This window comes from Bubalus bubalis, chromosome 2, assembly GCF_019923935.1.
Source record: "Bubalus bubalis isolate 160015118507 breed Murrah chromosome 2, NDDB_SH_1, whole genome shotgun sequence".
NCBI classification, from domain to species: Eukaryota; Metazoa; Chordata; class Mammalia; order Artiodactyla; family Bovidae; genus Bubalus; species Bubalus bubalis.
The window spans coordinates 46,825,825-46,845,591 of NC_059158.1; the positions used below are offsets into that span (position 1 = coordinate 46,825,825).

General features: G+C 39.4%; 1 protein-coding gene across 2 annotated transcripts in view; it reads right to left on the reverse strand.

Annotated features, from left to right (window-relative positions):
• The window catches only part of HMGCLL1 (3-hydroxymethyl-3-methylglutaryl-CoA lyase like 1), a 195,485-nt gene that overhangs the window by 112,019 nt on the left and 63,699 nt on the right, over positions 1-19,767 (reverse strand). For both annotated transcript variants that reach the window (XM_025272278.3, XM_025272276.3), the window contains exons 2-3: positions 14,776-14,856; positions 14,441-14,548 (exon numbers count right to left, since the gene is read on the reverse strand). In XM_025272278.3, the coding sequence (XP_025128063.1) occupies positions 14,441-14,548; positions 14,776-14,856 (189 nt within the window). The remainder of the gene's footprint in view (positions 1-14,440; positions 14,549-14,775; positions 14,857-19,767) is intronic.

The window sequence follows — 19,767 nt, forward strand, 5'->3', positions numbered from 1 at the left end:
CTTTGAATCATGATTCTTATTCTCCACCAATTCTAAGATTTTATTGTTAGTTAATAATGTTTTAATGATAAAGGCAAACATTTGCTTTATGCCGGTCTATAGGGCAGGTCTCTATGTGTTACGATGCATGCATTATCTCTTTAAACACTTTTTAACCATCCAATGACAGGGAAGAAGAAGTAGACAGAGATGGAAAGGATGAGAAAAATCACCCAGTAAGTGTAGGAGATGGGATGGACCCCAAGCAGGCTCTCTAATTCCTCCTGGATAAGTACATCCTCCTCATCCTCTAAATATCTTCTCTCTCCTCCTCTTAGCCATTGCAAAGTTTTTCTGCATCATAATGTCAAGAGAAGAGTTCCTAGAAAGATCTTCCCCTCAGGTTGAATGGTTTTAAGAGTATTTGTTTTCGTCTAATCCAGTGTCTCCTACACTTGATTTATCATCAAAACTATTTGAGGTTCTTCGAGAAAAAAAAAAAAAAAAAGATTTATTGGACTCATCTGCACAGAATCTGTTCTGAATCTGTTTAATTGAGGACCCAGGAATCTGTTGTTCCTAAAAATTCTAAGAAGATGTCAGTCAGTCAGTCAGTCAGTTCAGTCACTCAGTCGTGTCCGACTCTTTGCGACCCCATGAATCGCAGCACGCCAGGCCTCCCTGTCCATCACCAACTCCCGGAGTTCACTCAAACTCATGTCCATCGAGTCAGTGATGCCATCCAGCCATCTCATCCTCTGTCGTCCCCTTCTCCTCTTGCCCCCAATCCCTCCCAGCATCAGAGTCTTTTCCAATGAGTCAACTCTTCGCATGAGGTGGCCAAAGTACTGGAGTTTCAGCTTTAGCATCATTCCTTCCAAAGAACACCCAGGGCTGATCTCCTTCAGAATGGACTGATTGGATCTCCTTGCAGTCCAAGGGACTCTCAAGAGTCTTCTCCAACACCACAGTTCAAAAGCATCAATTCTTCAGCGCTCAGCTTTCTTCACAGGCCAACTCTCACATCTATACATGACCACTGGAAAAACCACAGCCTTGACTAGACGGACCTTTGTTGGCAAAATAATGTCTCTGCTTTTCAATATGCTATCTAGGTTGGTCATAACTTTTCTTCCACGGAGTAAGCGTCTTTTAATTTCATGGCTACAGTCACCATCTGCAGTGATTTTGGAGCCCCCAAAAATAAAGTCTGACACTATTTCCACTGTTTCCCCATCTATTTCTCATGAAGTGATGGGACCAGATGCCATGATCTTCATTTTCTGAATGTTGAGCTTTAAGCCAACGTTTTCACTCTCCTCTTTCACTTTCATCAAGAGGCTCTTTAGTTCCTCTTCACTTTCTGCCATAAGGGTAGTGTCATCTGCATATCTGAGGTTATTGATATTTATCCCGGCAATCTTGATTCCAGCTTGTGCTTCTTCAGCCCAACATTTCTCATGATATACTCTGCATATAATTTAAATAAGCAGGGTGACAATATACAGCCTTGACGTACTCCTTTTTGTTGTTCCATGTCCAGTTCTAACTGTTGCTTCCTGACCTGAATATAGGTTTCTCAATAGGCAGGTCAGAAGATGTCAAGATATCAACAATTCTGGGAATCACAGTGCTTTCATTCTCAAAGACTGCCACTTAGGCTGGCGGGAGAAGAAATCAATGCATCCAAGAGGCCCTCACTTCAACATGGGAAGCCTCACTTTATTTTTATTCAGAGGTGACTCCAGATTTTGTGGATCCAAAATTATTGCAATTTGGAAGGGAACCTTTTAAAAAAATCTCTAATGTTACTAAATTTTACTAAAACACATGACTAGAAAATAAATCCTAAAAGAAGTCAACCCTGAATACTCACTGAATGGATTAATGCTGAAGCTAAAGCTTCAATACTTTGACCATATGATGCCAAGAGCCATCTCATTGGAAAAGACCCTAATGCTGAGAAAGATTGAAGGCAGGAGGAGAAGGGGATGGCAGAAGATGAAATGGTTGGATGTGATTGCCGACTAGATGGACATGAGTTTGAGCAAGCTCGGGGAGATGGTGAAGGACGGGAAGCCTGGTGTGCTGCAGTCCATGAGGTCATGGAGAGTCAGACATTACTGGGCAATTGAACAAAACAAGATCATATACAGAGATTCTAAATAAAGTTACATTATGGGTGAAATTAAAACAAATAACATTTTGGAGACTCCCAACAGAGATGAAATTGCCTACCCTTGATCTTAGCAACTTATCATCAAGGTAGTTAATCTATCTGAAATAAAGATTTCAGGGATTTCTTTTCCTTAACACTTGAGATCAGTTTGGCATAAATTGATTCTTATTCTTAGTATAACCGAGAATATCTTATTCTTAGAACAACCATCATATTTCTGGGTAAATTTATTTTGTATAAAGTCTGCTTAATATACCATTTTAAATGTTGCCAGGAAATATACTTATGGATCTATAAACCTCAATAATATGCTTTGTGGAATAATTTCTTAGAAATATATTTGAAGGACTCGTTTTTACCCCACCATCACCCAGGACAGCATTCAGATCTTCACGGAATGAGCAGGCAGTATCAGAAGGTATTCACCTACTGTCTCCACTGGCCAGTGAGATATCCCTGATGATAATACTTTTCCTTATACAGCAGGAGGGATGGATACAGGATATACCATTTCTTCAACACATGCCACAGATTACTATACAAATGTAAATAACGTGGTTCCAGACCCTATAACTCAAAACTCAATTTGAGCAGTAACTCCTCTTAAAGGTAACACATTCGTAAATTCAGTAATGAGGAAAAAATGGGACTAGAGCCCTTCCTGACAACTGTGGGTAGAAACACTTTACCCAGCCATGAACAGCTTGTAGACTGGGTCCTCCAGCTCTGTCTCATTCACAGACCCTTTCCACAAACCCCATATATCTTAGCCTCAGTAGCACAGAGGAAATCTTGGTCTGCTTGAAGAAGTAAGACAGTTTTAATAAATCACAGTCTTACAATAATAAACACAGGAAATCTCTGGAAAATTGAACATCTAGTTTTATTTTTTTTTTCTACCCAATACCCTGTCTTGGCTGCTGCTGCTAAAATGGTCTGACACCATACTCACAAAACTTCTTAAGTCCAGAAGCCTAAAAACTAATTTGGGCTGGTGTATAATTTCCTGTGTTTCCTTATTTAACATCATCTTTGTGTTCTCAGGGCCTCTGTAGCGCCCTCTAAGGAAAGGAATGCACAAGCTTCTCAAGAGTGATCTGAGCAAATAGCATAATGACCCCACACTCTTCTACTGTGAATGCCTGCAAGCCATTTTCATCATAATCTATTAATGCCTACAAATACTCATTTTTAAATTATAAAATAAATTCAATCCATCCAATGGATTTGTGTGTTATAAACTGAGAGACCAATGCTCCAGACAGAGAAACCAGAATCACCTTATTCATTAACATCCCCCCACCCCCAACCACCCTACCTCCCACCGCCGCTACCATTTCCTAAGGCAAATATAACAAATATGCATTAGTGATTCTTTGTTCAGGTCAATTACTTTGGGGACCACCCTCCTGGTCTTCCCAAGTCAAAACAAGTCTCAAAGTTCTCAGTATAATTTTCTTTTCATTCAACTGTGTTGTCTCATATATCATGACTTTGTGTTTGTTAATAACACTGTCAACGGTGTTATTTCTCATGCATGGGTGCAGAAATGCCTTTTAAAATATTGTGCCTAATTGTATTCATTCTGGATGACTGTAAATGGAGTTTCTCATCTATATTTACATTTCCTCCTGGAAGCCCCTCTGCCCACAGTGGAAACCTGTGCTGATGAGAAGAAGGGAAGACTGCCTTGTTTGAGGGACATTATCTTACTGGCAAAAAGAAAGAGTTGTAGCAAAAGGGTTCTTAATACCCTGGCAAGTAATGCCATCAGGACAATAGCCTATAAGATCAAACTGCAATGATCTGGCCTCTTATGGATCTGAAGATCCAGTAAGCAGAAGAGAAGACAGGCCTTGAAAAGATTGGACAGACAACCTCTTGAACACAAACCGCTTAACATATTCTGATTACTAGGTTCTAGTTTATTATAGTTCACTTACAGATATCCACTTGATTTGAGTGATTTTATTTCCATTACCCTTTTTAACTTTACAATTGGCTTATTATACAGATAATGCTATCAACCACACATTATTTAACATCTGAGTTCAACAAAGAATTCAATGCAGTGTTTAATAGAGACATAATAAAGAGCAGTGGATGGGTGAATAAATGAATAGAAAGAATCCAAGCCATAAAGAAATAAAAATACTTTGCCAAATCTTATCAGAAACAAGAGTCAGCTCTCAGACATTCTATTGGAAAATACGTATGTTGTTATTTCTAAACAGATACAATGCTGTCACTGAAAGCTCAAGAAAACCTGAAACCTGGAGGACTTGGGAAGAAGTCATTACTTGGGGATTACTAAGAGATGTGTTTCTTATTATAATCAGTCTTGACTAAGAACAGTGTTACAATTTCTTGATGGTTCCACAGCACAGCAGTACAAGGTCTGGAGAAAGTAGTATTGATTTTCTCAAGTTGTTAGCATGGATTTGCTTCAGTATGTTGCTATCTCAAAGAATGGTTCATTTAGTAGTTTGAAAAGCAAACAGGAATGTGAGAGCCTAGAACAATTAAAGCAGCATAACTATAACCTATGACCTGTTGCCATTATAAATTTGAAGCTGCCCAAGATGTTTATAAAATGAACAGCGTTCTTCAAAAGAATGTCCTATATATTGACAATGAACACACAGCCAAAATTCATAGACATTACAAAATATTCTATTATTCTAAAAATATAATTCCAATTAGCCTTCAATTTGATAAATGGGATATTCAAGATAAATGAATTTGGATAAAATTTTTAAGCATATAAAAATAAATGCTTTATATTTACTCTAGGTGAAAAACTACACATTTATATTCCTTTCACTTTATCAAATGTGGAAGAAGTGAAATGTTAACATATGTATCTCTCATTAATGTGTAAAACTTACCTACTGCTTAATATGATTTTTGGAATGTAATGCTACTTTTAGCATTCAGATTTATCTAATTTCCTATGTTCACTACATATTATTCCTGTAGAACTTTCCAGCAATTTAACCAGGCAATATTAGATCGGTGTGCATGCTGTGTGTGTGTGTGTGCATATCTAAAAATTAGGAAAAAATACTTCATTTTTATTTTTAAAATTTAACTGGAATTATAATTCTTATAAACATATCAACAAAGTATGTCTTTTAAAACCATAATTAATTTAAAAATAATTAGTATATGTTTCATTTTCAGTGTTCAATGTATAAGGATCCTGAATTCTTAAAAACAAGTGCTGCTGCTTGGCAGCCTTAAAACTGATGATCGAAACAGTCGACATTTAATCTTAACACTTTAAACCTGGTTTTCACTAATGGCCATTACTCATCCCATGAGCGTGGCGACTGTGACACAGGAAGAGCGTGAGTCCCTGGGAGCCTGGCCCACAGGACAGACTGCTCCTCTTCAGGTGGACGAGAGCGGCTTAGTCAGGAGCCATGCCAATGGAGTTAGAGTACACTAAAATAAGACTGACAAACTAATCAGAATAATGAAGAAAATACCATTAAAAAGTTAGAATCCAGTCTTTCTGTGCCAAACTGTATCTCTATTCAGCTTTTATGTAATTTTATTATACGCTAGACCTTTCAAGCTGTCGATGCATACTGATAAGTCTATGAGGCCCAATTTTAATGTAATGTTAATCACATACAAAAATTGAATTTTCATATGATCAAAATGCCTTTGAAAGTTTCTTTCTTTCATGGATTAACTTAGAGAAAATTTGATAGACTCAAATAAATAAAAAGTGAGATAAAGTATTTGAACATTTTAGGTCCTTTTTTATAAATCTAAGAACCAAAAAAAGACAAATTGTTAGTCAAAATGTAATTGATAAGATCAAGTCATTAGAAAAGCAGTGTATGCTGAGCATAGTAACTCTTTGAGCAGAATCATAGCTTTTGTCCTTATGGAGAAAAAGTAAAAAAAATATTGAATTGTAGCTTCAGTGTGAAAAAAATAAAATCTACCTAGTTGACTTGCAACGTTATTGCTTTTCATTGTAAGCTTTGCTTTTTGCTTTGCACACAGAAGTGGAATTACATCTTAGGTAGAGAATAAGTTACTGGAGAATGCCAAGTAATATATACAAGACTAACAACTCGTTTTCCCCCAATTTTTTTGCAAGGTAAAAATTGAAAGCAAAGTAAAAAAGAAAAAAATATTAGTGCCCACAATCCTAGTACATTTTTTTCATATTTCTGATTGTTTTCCTGAGAGAGACGAAAGTGTTTAAAAAAATCTGTGACTATGCTTTAAGCAATCTGCATACCCTCTGTGATAACAGTGGCAAATGAGGTAACTGTAGGATGAAACTTTAAAATGTTGCATTTCAGGTTAGCCGCTCCAATACCAACCTGAATCCCACGTGAGGCAGCACAATTGTCTATTGGGAGTGAGCAGGCGTCAGGTAAGTACTAGCAGCCCTGAGAGTGCTAAAATCTTTTGGAATTTGGGGGTTTCAGAATGTCGAGCCTGCTTTTCTCTCAAATCTGTTCTTTCATTATTCATAAGGAAAAGCACATAAGTAACTAGATTAATTATTAGATCATTTTTAAAGACATAAGTGTCACAGATTAGAAAAGTGGTCCAATGATATCCCCCTACACATGTGTTCCTCTGCAACACCCCACCCCAGTCAAGAGGTGGCATGGATCCCTCCCTTTGAAACTGAATGCCTTTGTAGCTACATCAACTCATACAGTATGGAAAAGTGATGCTAGAAAATTTATAAGGCTTGGCTATAAAGGGCATACCATTTGTGCTTGCCTCTTGGAACCTCTGCAACTCTAAATCACCATGTGATCGATGTAAGGCTGCCACGCTGGGAGGAAATCCAAACTAGCCTATGTGGGTGAAAGGGCTCCTGTGACCCCAGGAAATGGGAACCGCGGTCTTATAAACTTCATCCTCTCTGGGCCGAAGGCAGAGGTCAGCTCCTCTGGGAAACACGGATGAGACTCACAGAGGATGAAATTACCCTGCCAGGACACTGTGCCTTATAAACAGAGGAGTTTGGAAGCTCTCCCCAAAAGCTCTTCACACAAGCCCTGCCACTTCCCCTCTTGCCCTGGATCTCTCTCTCTGTCACACACACACACACACACACACACACACACACACACACACAACTTCTAGGCTCAATTACCCGCTTCCCTGCCTCTTCCCCACACAACCATCCCCCTCAGAGAAAAAAAAAAAAAACAAAAAAACAAAAAAAAAAAAACAGAGCAAGGAAAAGCAGCCAGGGGGCGCTCAGGAGCAGAAGCAACAACCACCCGCGTCTCATCCAAGTCCATCTAAATCTTAAACTTCAACCCAGTAAATGTGTTTTCATTCCTAACAAAGAATTAATTGTCTCACACACTAAAAAGAAGACAGGGAAAAGTTTACACATTCCTTCTTGCTTACACTGTGTTTGGGCCATATTTTTAAGTGTTAGACTGATTTGTAAATAATTGTTACAGCCTTTTATGTGTATTTCTTTCTACTTTTATAGAGAAAAACTATTTCTGCCCTTTACTGACCCACCTTTTCCAACAGTTAAAAATTAATTAAACAGGGAACAAATATTTATAACTGAGACTTTGCATGTGACAGATATAAACATACAGTGTCTTGTACCTTTCAGGCATTTTTATTTTTAAACAAATGGTATTCACTCGTATGAATGAATATGTTTAAAACCAAATGGCCACATTAAAGATAATGGAAAACTCAAGTTCACTCTCAAAAATTATTGCATTTATAATGATTTAAGTAGCTCATTACTGAGAGTTCCATTCCAAAGTTTCAGTAAACCCATAGAGTTTTATAAACACATTTTTTTTTCCTACTGTTACCGCTGTTCACTCTATTGAAGTAAGGAGCTCATTTCAAATGAGCTATGTGGACTCATTTCAAATGTCCTTAGATTATATGTCACTCTAAGGAAACCCTTTTTCCAGATAAGTTGTAAAGAACATGTATTTTTTAATGACAGGCATTTTATCATCTCTGGCCATTTAGATTATAGGTGTGGGATCCTGTTTTATATGGCAGCCTGCTACCGTGGAACTTTTCTTTCAGCTGCTTTAGTTAGAAAAGCTGCTGCCAAACAAAACAGTAGGAGGGAAGCTGTAAAAATGCTTTAAAATGCTAAAAAAAGAAATAAGTGAGCAAGCAGCAATCTAAACATAAACCAGAGGACTCTTCCCATGACCCACGTTTAAGGGAAAGAAACAGAAGATGCAGAGAATTAACAGTATACCAATTTCAAGCCACACTCAAGATCTTTAGAAGAATTCGAAATTATTCAATTACACGTAAGCTGGTACACTAAAATCATCCTGACACAAATCTCAGATGTTCTTTTGAGTTATACAAGCCTGGTGTCATGATATTTTCTCAAAAAAATGATAAGTTATAGAATCTGGGAAAATATATACATAGGTAGATGTACAACTGAATCCCTGTGCTATACACCTGAAACCAACCCAACACTGTAAATCAACTGTATGTCGATAAAAATAAGTTGCTTTCAAAAAATGAGAAGTTATAATATAAAACTTCAAATTATCAGTATAAGTTATTTAAGGCCTTTTTCATTAACATCAGAACAATGAAATCTACAGAGTTACATGATGAGATAACCTCCAACAACAATAACGAAATGCCAGTGCAGGAGATATAAGAGACATGAGTTCCATCCCTGGGTGGGAAAGGTTCCCTGGAGGAGGGCACAGCAACCCATTCCAGTGTTCTTGCCTGAAGAATCCCATGGACAGAGGAGCCTGGCGGGCTAAGGTCCATGGAGTCACAAAGAGTTGGACACGACTGAAGCAACTTAGCGTGCGCGCACACACACACAAACACAACAATAACAACAGAAAAGGCTCCATCACACAAACTTCGTAAAATCTAGAATCCAAACATAACTATGGGAGATCAAATTGCCAAAATGGTATGGTCTCAGTCCTGGCCTTTGAAAAACTCTTGATGTGTAGTAATAAGTAACCAGTATAACTTTGAAAGTTCAATCTGATATTATCTTTGATCCAGGTACACTGTTCTTTTAGATAGAGCAGTGATTTATTTAATAAAAACACTCCTTTTTTTTTTTGTTTGTTTGTAATGTATGTAACCAGATGAGTATTAAAAGTGAATATATAGCATAATCTTTAATATTTGAAGGATGAGTATCTTTACTTTTTCAGACTGGAGTCCAACCCAATATTTAAACTAAATACATTATTTCAATCTTTAAGAAAAAGGCTGTTTATCCCAGAGAAAGCAACTGACTTAAAAGGAGCCGCAGATAAGTCAGTCAATCGTCTGTCAGTTAGACTTGTGCTCAGGTAACAATGGTGAGCGTAGTGGGAGCCAAGTGCCCTGGGCTCTGGCAGCCACAGACAGGGACCCACTCACAGGCTTTATGCGTAAATCCGCCCGTGCTGAAGGCATCATTGCTGGGACTTCCAGGGTTCAAAGAGGCTCAGTCACTCACTCCAGCTCCAGGCGAGGCACAGAGACACGGTACAGAGGAGCCTCTGCTCCGCACAGCTGTCCTCGCGGGCCGTGTGGGGAACTGTCCTTTATCCAGTAATACTCTGAGCCAAATGTTGAGTTCATGACCTCTCAACAGGTTAAGTCCTGAATCCACCTCAGAACTAAGCCCAGAATGAATCATATTATTCCTGTGAGGCCAGAAGTCATTTTCCCATTACTGCTCACAGAAGGATGGCCTCCCTCTGTTTCGCTCCTTTGCTCTTGTTAGGAGCTGAGTAAGAAGAAGAGCAGCCTCCGTGCAAGGGGCTCTCACCTCGTTCTTCTCAGTGGCCCTGGGTGTGTTCCAGCTTAGGCTCACGAATAACCTACCAAGCAATTTCCAGTATAGTGGAATGAGATAATTTCCTGAACACCACCATAGATGAGAGACAGCTTTACAAAACCATTGGGAAATAACAGTCTCTTGAAGAGATACTGATGTTGTAGTTGGAGGTTATCTTATCATGTCGGGCTTCCCTGATTGTTCAGTTGGTAAATAATCCACCTGCAACTCAGGAGACCCCGGTTGAATCCCTGGGTTAGGAAAATCCCCTGGAGAAGGGAAAGGCTACCCACTCTAGTATTCTGACCTGGAGAATTCCATGGACTATACCGTCCATGGAGTTGCAAAGAGTTGGACATGACTGAGCAACTTTCATTTTGACTTATCATGTAATTCTGAAGATTTCATTGTTCTGATGCTAATGAAAAACACAGAATCTGAAACATCATCTTGGTGGGGCATCATTAATGTTACCTGTCCTTCTTTACTCTAAAATTATACCAGCCTATCTAGTTTCTCTCCAACAATAATCAAATACATGAAAAGAGCACTAACTAAACAAAATACATAGGCAATATCATGAAGACTTAAAAGATGATAAAAAGTCTCACATGATAATAAGTAAAATAATAATAGCTCACAGTTTGCAAAATTACAATGTCAAGGAAATAAGTCTAGTCTCATTAAGCTGTTTGTGTCTTCCTAAGGAAATTATCTGTAGCCTTTGTAACACAAGATTGAATACACAAACAAAATTTAAGAGTCACTTGTCCATATCAAAGGATGGAGTCATGTGTTACTATGATTTCAGGCTAACAGGTCCGTTATTCATTTCATAGTATTTATTGAGCACTTACTTACTAGGCACCAACCAATGGGGGCACAGTGACAGACAACAGAGACACGGTCAAGGTTTCTTTAGCCCTCGTAGTCTGGGAAGCAGATCCTGAGACAGCATTTATAAAATATATATATGATTATAAATGGTGGAATTTGGGATGAAGAAAAGCCATCCCTTTATTTTAAGGGATCCCTTTATCCTTAAAATAAAGTTATCCTTCATTTTAAGGATACATAAAGTAACCCTGATATTTGAATATCAAAGCTGTGAAAACTGATGGATTACTATTAATAATACTATTCATCCTTTTGTGGTCTCTGTTGTTTCCAACACCTTAAAAAGTACTTAAAAGCTTTTAATGTTTTAAGACTCTTACACCATCTTGTTATAACTGAAAAGCAAAGCAGAAACTGAGATGTACATAAGAAAGCATAAATGAAGCTCAATTAGATACAGAGGCAGGACATGAGCAGGAACAAGAGGCATTTTGGTTTGGCGGAAGCTTCTGCAAAAGGAAGTAGGGCCATGTAGAGAGAGCCTGAACCCCAGGCCAGGTTCCCAAACTTTTTCAGCAAGGAGAAGGGAGCTTATAAAGAGCTGAGAATGTGAGTTTGAAGAGGCTGGTATTTCTGGGAGGTTTACTTGGAAACAATGGGCAAAATGCAATAAAGGGAGAGACAGTGCTTACAAATATCATTTAAGAGAATATGCCAATAATTAATCCATAAGGGTATGGATTACTAACTCATCCATGGAGTTGAAAAATAATAGATAGGTATAGGCTACCTAAAAGCAGAGGCATTACTTTGCCATTAGTATGTATGTAGTATGTATGTAGGAGAAGGCAATGGCACCCCACTCCAGCATTCTTGCCTGGAAAATCCTGTGGATGGAGAAGCCTGGTGGGCTGCAGTCCATGGGGTCGCTAAGAGTCGGACACGACTGAGCAACTTCACTTTCACTTTTCACTTTCATGCATTGGAGAAGGAAATAGCAACCCATTCCAGTGTTCTTGCCTAGAGAATCCCAGGGACAGGGAAGCCTGGTGGGCTGCCATCTATGGGGTCGCACAGAGTCGGATACGACTGAAGTGACTTAGCAGCAGCATGTATGTATGTGTAGAGACATTACTACATAAAAGCAGAGACATTACTTTGCCAACAAAGGTCCGTCTAGTCAAAGCTATGGTTTTTCCAGTAGTCATGTACAGATGTGAGAGTTGGACTATAAAGAAAGCTGAGCACAGACAAACTGATGCTTTTGAACTGTGGTATTGGAGAAGACTGTTGAGAGTCCCTTGGACTGCAAGGAGATCCAACCAGTCCATTCTAAAGGAGATCAGTCCTGAATATTCATTGGAAGAGCTGATGCTGAAGTTGAAACTCCAATACTTTGGCCACCTGATGCAAAGAACTGACTCACTGGAATAAACCCTGATGCTGGGAAAGATTGAAGGCAGGAGGAGAAGGGAACAACAGAGGATGAGATGGTTGGATGGCATCACTGAATGGGCATGAGTTTGAGCAAACTCTGGGAGTTGGTGATGGATGGGGAGGCCTGGCATGCTGCAATCCATGGAGTCGCAAGGAGTTGGACACGACTGAGCGGCTGAACTGAACTGATAGGCTATATTGAGGAGGAAGAATTTTGGGTCAGTAACTGACTAGGTATAAAACACTCTTGAGAATTCAAATCCAAGATTCTGAAAGGAGCAATGAGCTATGAGCATAAAGTAGGATCAACAATAAGTATGGTTTTGAACCCACTGAGTTTCACGTGCTAATAGCATGTCCAGCTGAAGCCCGTCAGAAAGGACAGAACTGGAAACACAGACTTGTCATCCTCTCAGGAGTGACTGTTGATATTGGAAGGGTCAGAAAAGAGGAGAGCAGAGGCAGGGGAAATTATTAAAGAATCTTGAGGGAACTTGGTGGTGGGGAAATGTTGTTGGGAAGCCAAAAGGAGCTTTAGGGTGGCAAGTGAAGGAGGATTGAAGAGGAAACCAAGGGAGCAGGATGAAAAAGTAATCAGCAAAGTTAAGTTCTGGGGAGAGACTAGGGGACCCAAGGAATAAGAACAGGGTTCAAGGAATCGGAAGATCCAGGGAATGAGAACTGGACTAGGAAGGGAGAGGGGTTCACTGTTTGCTAATTATTAATCACATTTCAAACATCAGAGCCAAGTCTCAGAAGTGATGGCTGCCTCCATATGCCAGACAGCTCTGGATAAGACTATATTCTCTTCGAGAGAAGATTCCAGATGACTCCATTTTGTCTTTGATGAATCTATGTATTTTCGTCAATTATATGAATATATATAAATCAGCAAATATAAGCATTAAAAAAGAGTACATATCTATTATACATTTCTCACTGCTTAAAATGGGATCATATGGGGAAGGTGTCAGGCCACACTTAACGTCACTTCCTTCTAACAGACAAAAATGGTAAATCAGCTGGTAAATCAGTAAATCAGCTGAGTATCCTCAGATCACTCATAAAGTCAGTAAAATGGTAGATTTTAGGAGGTTATCTTAGAAGCAATGGGTGAAATGCATAAAGAAGGGAGAGACAGTGCTTACAAACATTATTTAAGAGACTATCCCAATAATTAATTCATAAGGCTGTGGGTTACTAACTCATCCATGGAGTTGAAAAAAAGAGACAAATATAAGCTACATTGAAAAGGAAGAATTTTGTATCAGTAACTGACTAACTAGATATAAAAGACTTTTGAGAGTTCAAATCCAAGATTCCCAAGTGAACAGTGGGCTACGAGCATAAAGCAGGATCAACAATGTCTGCTTGTGTAAATGGAAGTAAACAGAAGGCAGGACCCTAAACTACTATTGAGAGTCTTATCCCCTATTCATTATATTGAACCATACACTCTTGGATGTTTAGGATGAAGTTCCAAACAGCTTTTGAACAACTAAGTCCAAATAACTTTTTAGGACTTAATAGGTATATTTAATTAAAGATGTTTTTTATTTAATCATATCTAAGTGTATGGGCTTCCCTAGTAGCTCAGTTGGTAAAGAATCCACCTATAAAGCAGGAGACCCGGGTTTGATCCCTGGATCGGGAAGATCCACTGCAGAAGAAAATGGCAACCCACTCCAGTACTCTTGCCTGGAGAATTCCATGGACAGAGGAGCCTGGTGGGCTATAGTTAGACTGTGTGACTAACTTTCACTTTCAAGTGTATGGACTAATATTTTATAAGAATACAGAAAACTGGTAATTATATCAAGTTAATATCACAATGTATATCTCGCTGTTCACTAAATCTTTCACTAAAGTGAAAAGTACTAGTCACTCAGTCGTGTCTGACTCTTTGTGACCCCATAAACTGTAGTCCCCTAGGCTCTTCTGTCCATGGAATTCTCCAGGCAGGAATACTGAAGTGTTTAGCCATTCTCTTCTCCAGAAGATCTTCCTGACTCAGGGATCAAACTCAAGTCTCCTGCATTGCAAGCAGAAACTTTACTGCCTGAGCCATCAGGTGTATGAACTAAAATTTCATAAGAATATAGCAAACTGGTAATTATATCAGGTTAATATCACAATACATATCACGCTGGTCACTAAATCTTGGCAGTGTTGGATTAAGAATCCAGTTAAGGAATTATGGACTTACATACCTGTGGTATCCACCTGGAAGACACAAAGCTTGTCACTTCTATTACAGACAAGCCAGTTTGGGAAAGTTGATTGATAAATTCAATTTTTATATCTGTAGGAACTATAACCTAAGAAAACATGCAAAATTACATGTTATTTGCATAGCGTCTAAGGCACATAAATAGAAATTAATTCTTAACTGAAAGTAAATACTATTTAAGATGTATAAATTCAAGTAGCAACTGAGAACACACATAATCATCTAATATATGAAATCCACATAAGCCTTTAGACTCTGAGTAAATATTTAGATTTAACATTTTAAGTAAACTGTGTAAAATAAACATCAAACTACCTTTTCATTCTGCAATCCATCCCTAGGTCCAACTTCTACTATTTTAACATATTCAGGGAATCCGGATAGCTGGGCTGATTCCTGAAATGGAAAATACAAGGCAAGAAAAAGAGATAACTGTTATGTCATCAAAGCTGCTTATATGAAAAGTCAAACAATTCCACTTTGTTAAGATTAAGTTCTCACCCTGAAAAGTTAAGAAAGGTAAAAAAATCAATACAATGATATAGTGCAAAATACAAAGTTTACGCTATTAACAACATGAAGTCATTTTTTTCTTACAATCCAATAATAGTATAATTGGGCATCCCTGGTGGCTCAGTAGTACAGAATTTGCCTGGGACGCAGAAGGCAAAGGAGACATGGGTTCAATCCTTGGATCAAGAAGCTCCCCTGGAGAAGTGCATGGCAACCCACTCCAGTATTCTTGCCTGGAGAATCCATGGACAGAGGAGCCTGGAAGGCTACAGTCCATAGGGTTGCAAAGAGTCAGACACAACTGAAGCGACTGAGCATAGCGCAATAGTCTAATTATGATTAAAACTCAAAAGATGAACGTCAAAGATAAAACTGTGAAGAAGATGACTTAGGATCTAAAGATCACATCTGTTGAGTACTTCTGTGTGTGATGATAAACACAGCATCATTTGAGTTCATTAAAAAAACAGATCTTTGTATTGATAGACTTTTGTACTTTCTTTCACTTGCCAAGTGGGAATTCAGATTTCTTGCCTGTGCTGGCGAAGATGTGTTGTTTATTTCCTGTCTGTGTCACACAGCATGACCAGAACCTAAACACAGCTTCCTGAAGGTCAGACTCCCCCACCCCCACCAGGATGACCCAATCCTGGATATTCCTGTCTGTCCCTAAACTAAGGATTATGGACATACTATGTTTAGAAGGACACTAGTTTAAAATAGGAGAAATAGAAACAGACATCCTCAACTTCATGTTGCAGTTAAAATTAGAAATAGGCTACATCTTTCCAGACGGAACAAACATAACCTCCTGATATCTCTAAGCACAGTTAAGGACCAGTAATCAATCACCAGAGTCTTCAAGCTAACAGAATTGAACCAGATCAGCATAACCTGTGCTTCTAAGTTTTCATTTCCTTTTCCTTGCTTTCTTGTTTTTTGTTTTGCCTTCCATAAGGGATGATTAATCTGTGCTGACCAATTTGTATTGTCTCCGTCCTGGTAACAATCACAAGCATACAGCGATGAAGTGGCTATTTTGGGTGTGGGACTCCGTTTGTTTCCATAACAGGGAAGAACATGCCCTGCCCGCCCTTGGAGGATCCATAGCTGTTGCTTGATTTTATTAGCATTCTGTGCTAACTAAACTCAGCAAAAGAACCCAGATCGTTTCTGTTACAAAGTTTACATACCACCCTCTGCAATGTCCATGAAATCAGGCAGTTCAATAAGCAAAAATTAACCAAAAAGGAAATGAATTCTCATTCCTGCATCTCCTGAGCAGGTTGTGATGCATGCAGTTGGGAGAGTGGAGGCTTGAGTGAGGACTTGTGCAGTTTCTCAGCCTTAGGCTCAGTTTTGGATGGTGATCATGGAGTCATGTCTCATTCACAGGGTGGCCATCATTTCAACCAAACAGTACAGGAGAGGGGGGCATGGAAAGGCAGAGTAAATAAAGAGAAGCTCACTCCTCTCTCTTATTACATCCTAAAACTACAAAACAAACAAACAAACTAGGCAATCTTAAACCATGTGGTATTATTGTTGACTGTTTCCTGAAACTCATTTCCAATAGCAATTAGCTTGGAGCCTAAAAGGATGAAGAATATTTCTTTATTAAACAACAACATTTAACAAAGAATATGAACATGGTATTTTTAAGGTGAAAGCAGTATGCTGAGTATAATTAAAGGGACCTTCCCTTGCATCAATGTTGTAAGTGGCAGAGGTAACAAACAATCTTAAGAAATTAAAGTACAATTCTCCACCAAATATTGTTATTATTGTCTTCTAGGCATGGATCTGTATACCCTCTTCCTGAATACCTGAGAAATCAGAAGAAAGTTATAATGCGTTCAGTAAGCTCAAAGAACAACATTTCCCTTTAAATAGCATGTGTGTGCATGCGTACTAAGTCGCTTCAGTCCTGTCGATTCTGTGAGACCCTATGGACTCTATTCATTACCATGTCTCTAACCATGTATATCTAATGGGTACCTAATTGGTATATTTATTACTCGTTCTATTTTGGCATACACCCAACATCTAGCACTTGGTTGGGAGAAGGAAATGGCAACCCACTCCAGTGTTCTTGCCTGGAGAATCCCATGGACAGAGGAGCCTGGTGGGCTGCTGTCCATGGGGTCACACAGAGTCAGACATTACTTAAGCGACTTAGCATGCATGCATGCATTGGAGAAGGAAATGGCAACCCACTCCAATGTTCTTGCCTGGAGACTCCCAGGGACAGAGGAGCCTGGTGGGCTGCCGTCTATGGGGTCACACAGAGTCGGACATGACTGAAGTGACTTAGCAGCAGCACTTAGTCTGTCCGTCCTAAGTACTTGTTGATTAGTGAGTCTCTTTTGTCACTGGCTTTATTTAAATGGTCATCCTTTTTCATTCAGTCTATTGCTTCCTAAGTATTCTCCCTAATCTTGTTGTCCATAATTAAAATCTTTCAGAATCTACCAGTCATTTGGAGAGATCTATCAACCTAAGGTAAAAGATGATGCATGACTAACTCTCACCTTCTACCACAATCTACTCCAAGCATCCTGTGATTTTAGCCATGCTAGAGTCATGTCCTGCTCACTTTCATGACTGTACACATGAAGTTACTTTTCGTTGGAAAGACCTTCTATCCATAGGGGAAATTTTCCACCAAACCCATGTCTCTTCTTCATGGGCACAGGATTGGACTTCATTTCTCCCCTAAGAGTCACATTTGAACAAGTTCAGCTGACAGAACATGAAGGTGAATGCTATGTACCCCTTTCAGGCTTGACCCATGAAAATACCCCATGTACACACATCCATGCTCCTTCCCTTCCAGACAGCTTGATGTAGATGAGTATGGCAGACTTGGACTCTGATAAAGACAAAAAAAAAGAAAAAAGAAAGGAAGCTACACTTGAATCACTACTTGGAAAAGAATTCTATAAGAAGCAATTGTTTTGTCATAGAAAAATAAACGTCAACTGTGTTACAATATTGAGAGGTGTATCTTTTATAGCTACTAATTATGAGAAAAAGATGAAGGGCCTGAAGTTTTACTTTACCTGCAACCTAACAAGTTGAGCCTGCCATGGATGCTGGTAGAAGACATGAGAACCCTGGGTCAGAGAAGGAAAAAAGGTATGATCACTCCTAACAACCACAGTAGTTAGAGGATCAGGATTTATGTGGTTCTCCAAGCCCAATTTCCAGGAAGAAAAGAGGACCTTGTAACGCTTGCACAGGCAATGGGTTCCATTACAGGAAAGGAACTCCAAGCACATGGAGTTTGAAACTTTGGTAATGGGCAGTAACTGTATGGCCCCTTAGTGACAGAGGTAGACATATGATGCTTGGCCATGAGTTCACCTGCCTTTGGTCCCAGAGAAAAACACTCCCCCTTGGCTCCAGAAGGATATACTAGTTCTATCATTGAAAGCTGCTCTGCATACAAAAATCCTTGGAAAGAGAGTTTGGAACAAGGTATTTGTGGCTCTGCTTGTAAGACAAACAGAAATTCAAGACACCCATGGAGAATTATTTCCCAATAACATCCACTTCATTTTTACACCATCTTGGTTTATGGCAAATTGTCACATTAATAAACCATTCTGTTTTGCCCCTTTGATAAATGAACAGGAGCTAGAACCAAATCAGTTCAATTTATCTCATGAAAATATTTAATTAAAGCTAGTCCAGCAGGTGGCTTCCAGGATGGCACAATGGTAGAGAACCTGCCTGCCAATGCAGGAGACATGAGTTATATCCCTGGGTCAGGAAGATCCCCTGGAGGAGGAAACAGCAACACATTCCAGTATTCCTGCCTGTAAAATCCCATGGACAGAGGAGCCTGAAGAGGTATAGCCCATGAGGTCACAAGAGAGTTGCATACCATCTAGCAACTAAAAATAGCAACTAAAAAACAACAACAGCAAACAACAGCAACAGTCTCACCAGACCTCCAAGGAACAGGAGAAAACAGCCTACAATACAATACAAAAATAGCCATGCCCACTCCTCCTGAGGGTCCTGTAGCCAACCAGCAGAATGAATCCTATGCAGCATGGTCTCGGCATCAGAAACCTGGAGCTGTTTACTCTGTACCTATGTTATGACGGTGGGTACGCTACTACGTTCAGTGCTATTATATATCCAGCAGCAATGGTGGCAATCCAGGCAATGGAGGTTTGATCAGCAGTGTGATTCCAGTGTGCCTCATCAGAGTATGGGCCTCAGATGACCCATTGGCAGCCATAATTTATTGCCATAATTCATAGCACCTCCCCAAGGTGTCTTTAACATCTAAGTCCACAGTTTCCCAAATGGCAGACAAATAAGCTAGGCCAATGACCACAACCCACGAGTCAATAAAAACATGGGAAAGGCCTCCAGTTCCACTGGATGAGTAGAGTGATCACAGCCCTTTTCAGTTCTGCATGGCAGCCTGGGAGGTTTCCCAACCACAGGAGCCCAGTGGTCATCATCAGGTTTCAGCTCAGCTGAAACATCATCCAACCACGCTAAGAAAAGCACCGTAAAGAGAAGGGTCCCCACTGAGCTGGTAGCTTTGTTCCAGGCAGTGGAATGGACAACAGAGGGCAATGACTACTTTTCGTGTGTAAAGCTGAGATTGCACTGGGGACAGGCCAACTGCTTTCTCAAATATACCATTTCTATTTGATTAGTGAGGCCTGTTGAAAATGTCTGACCTCGTTAGCCACCACCTCCAAGTTGAATCCCCAGAATGGAAATATGGGCCAGAGAGTCAGAGAAACCTCCCTGAGTCAAGTGTCCAGT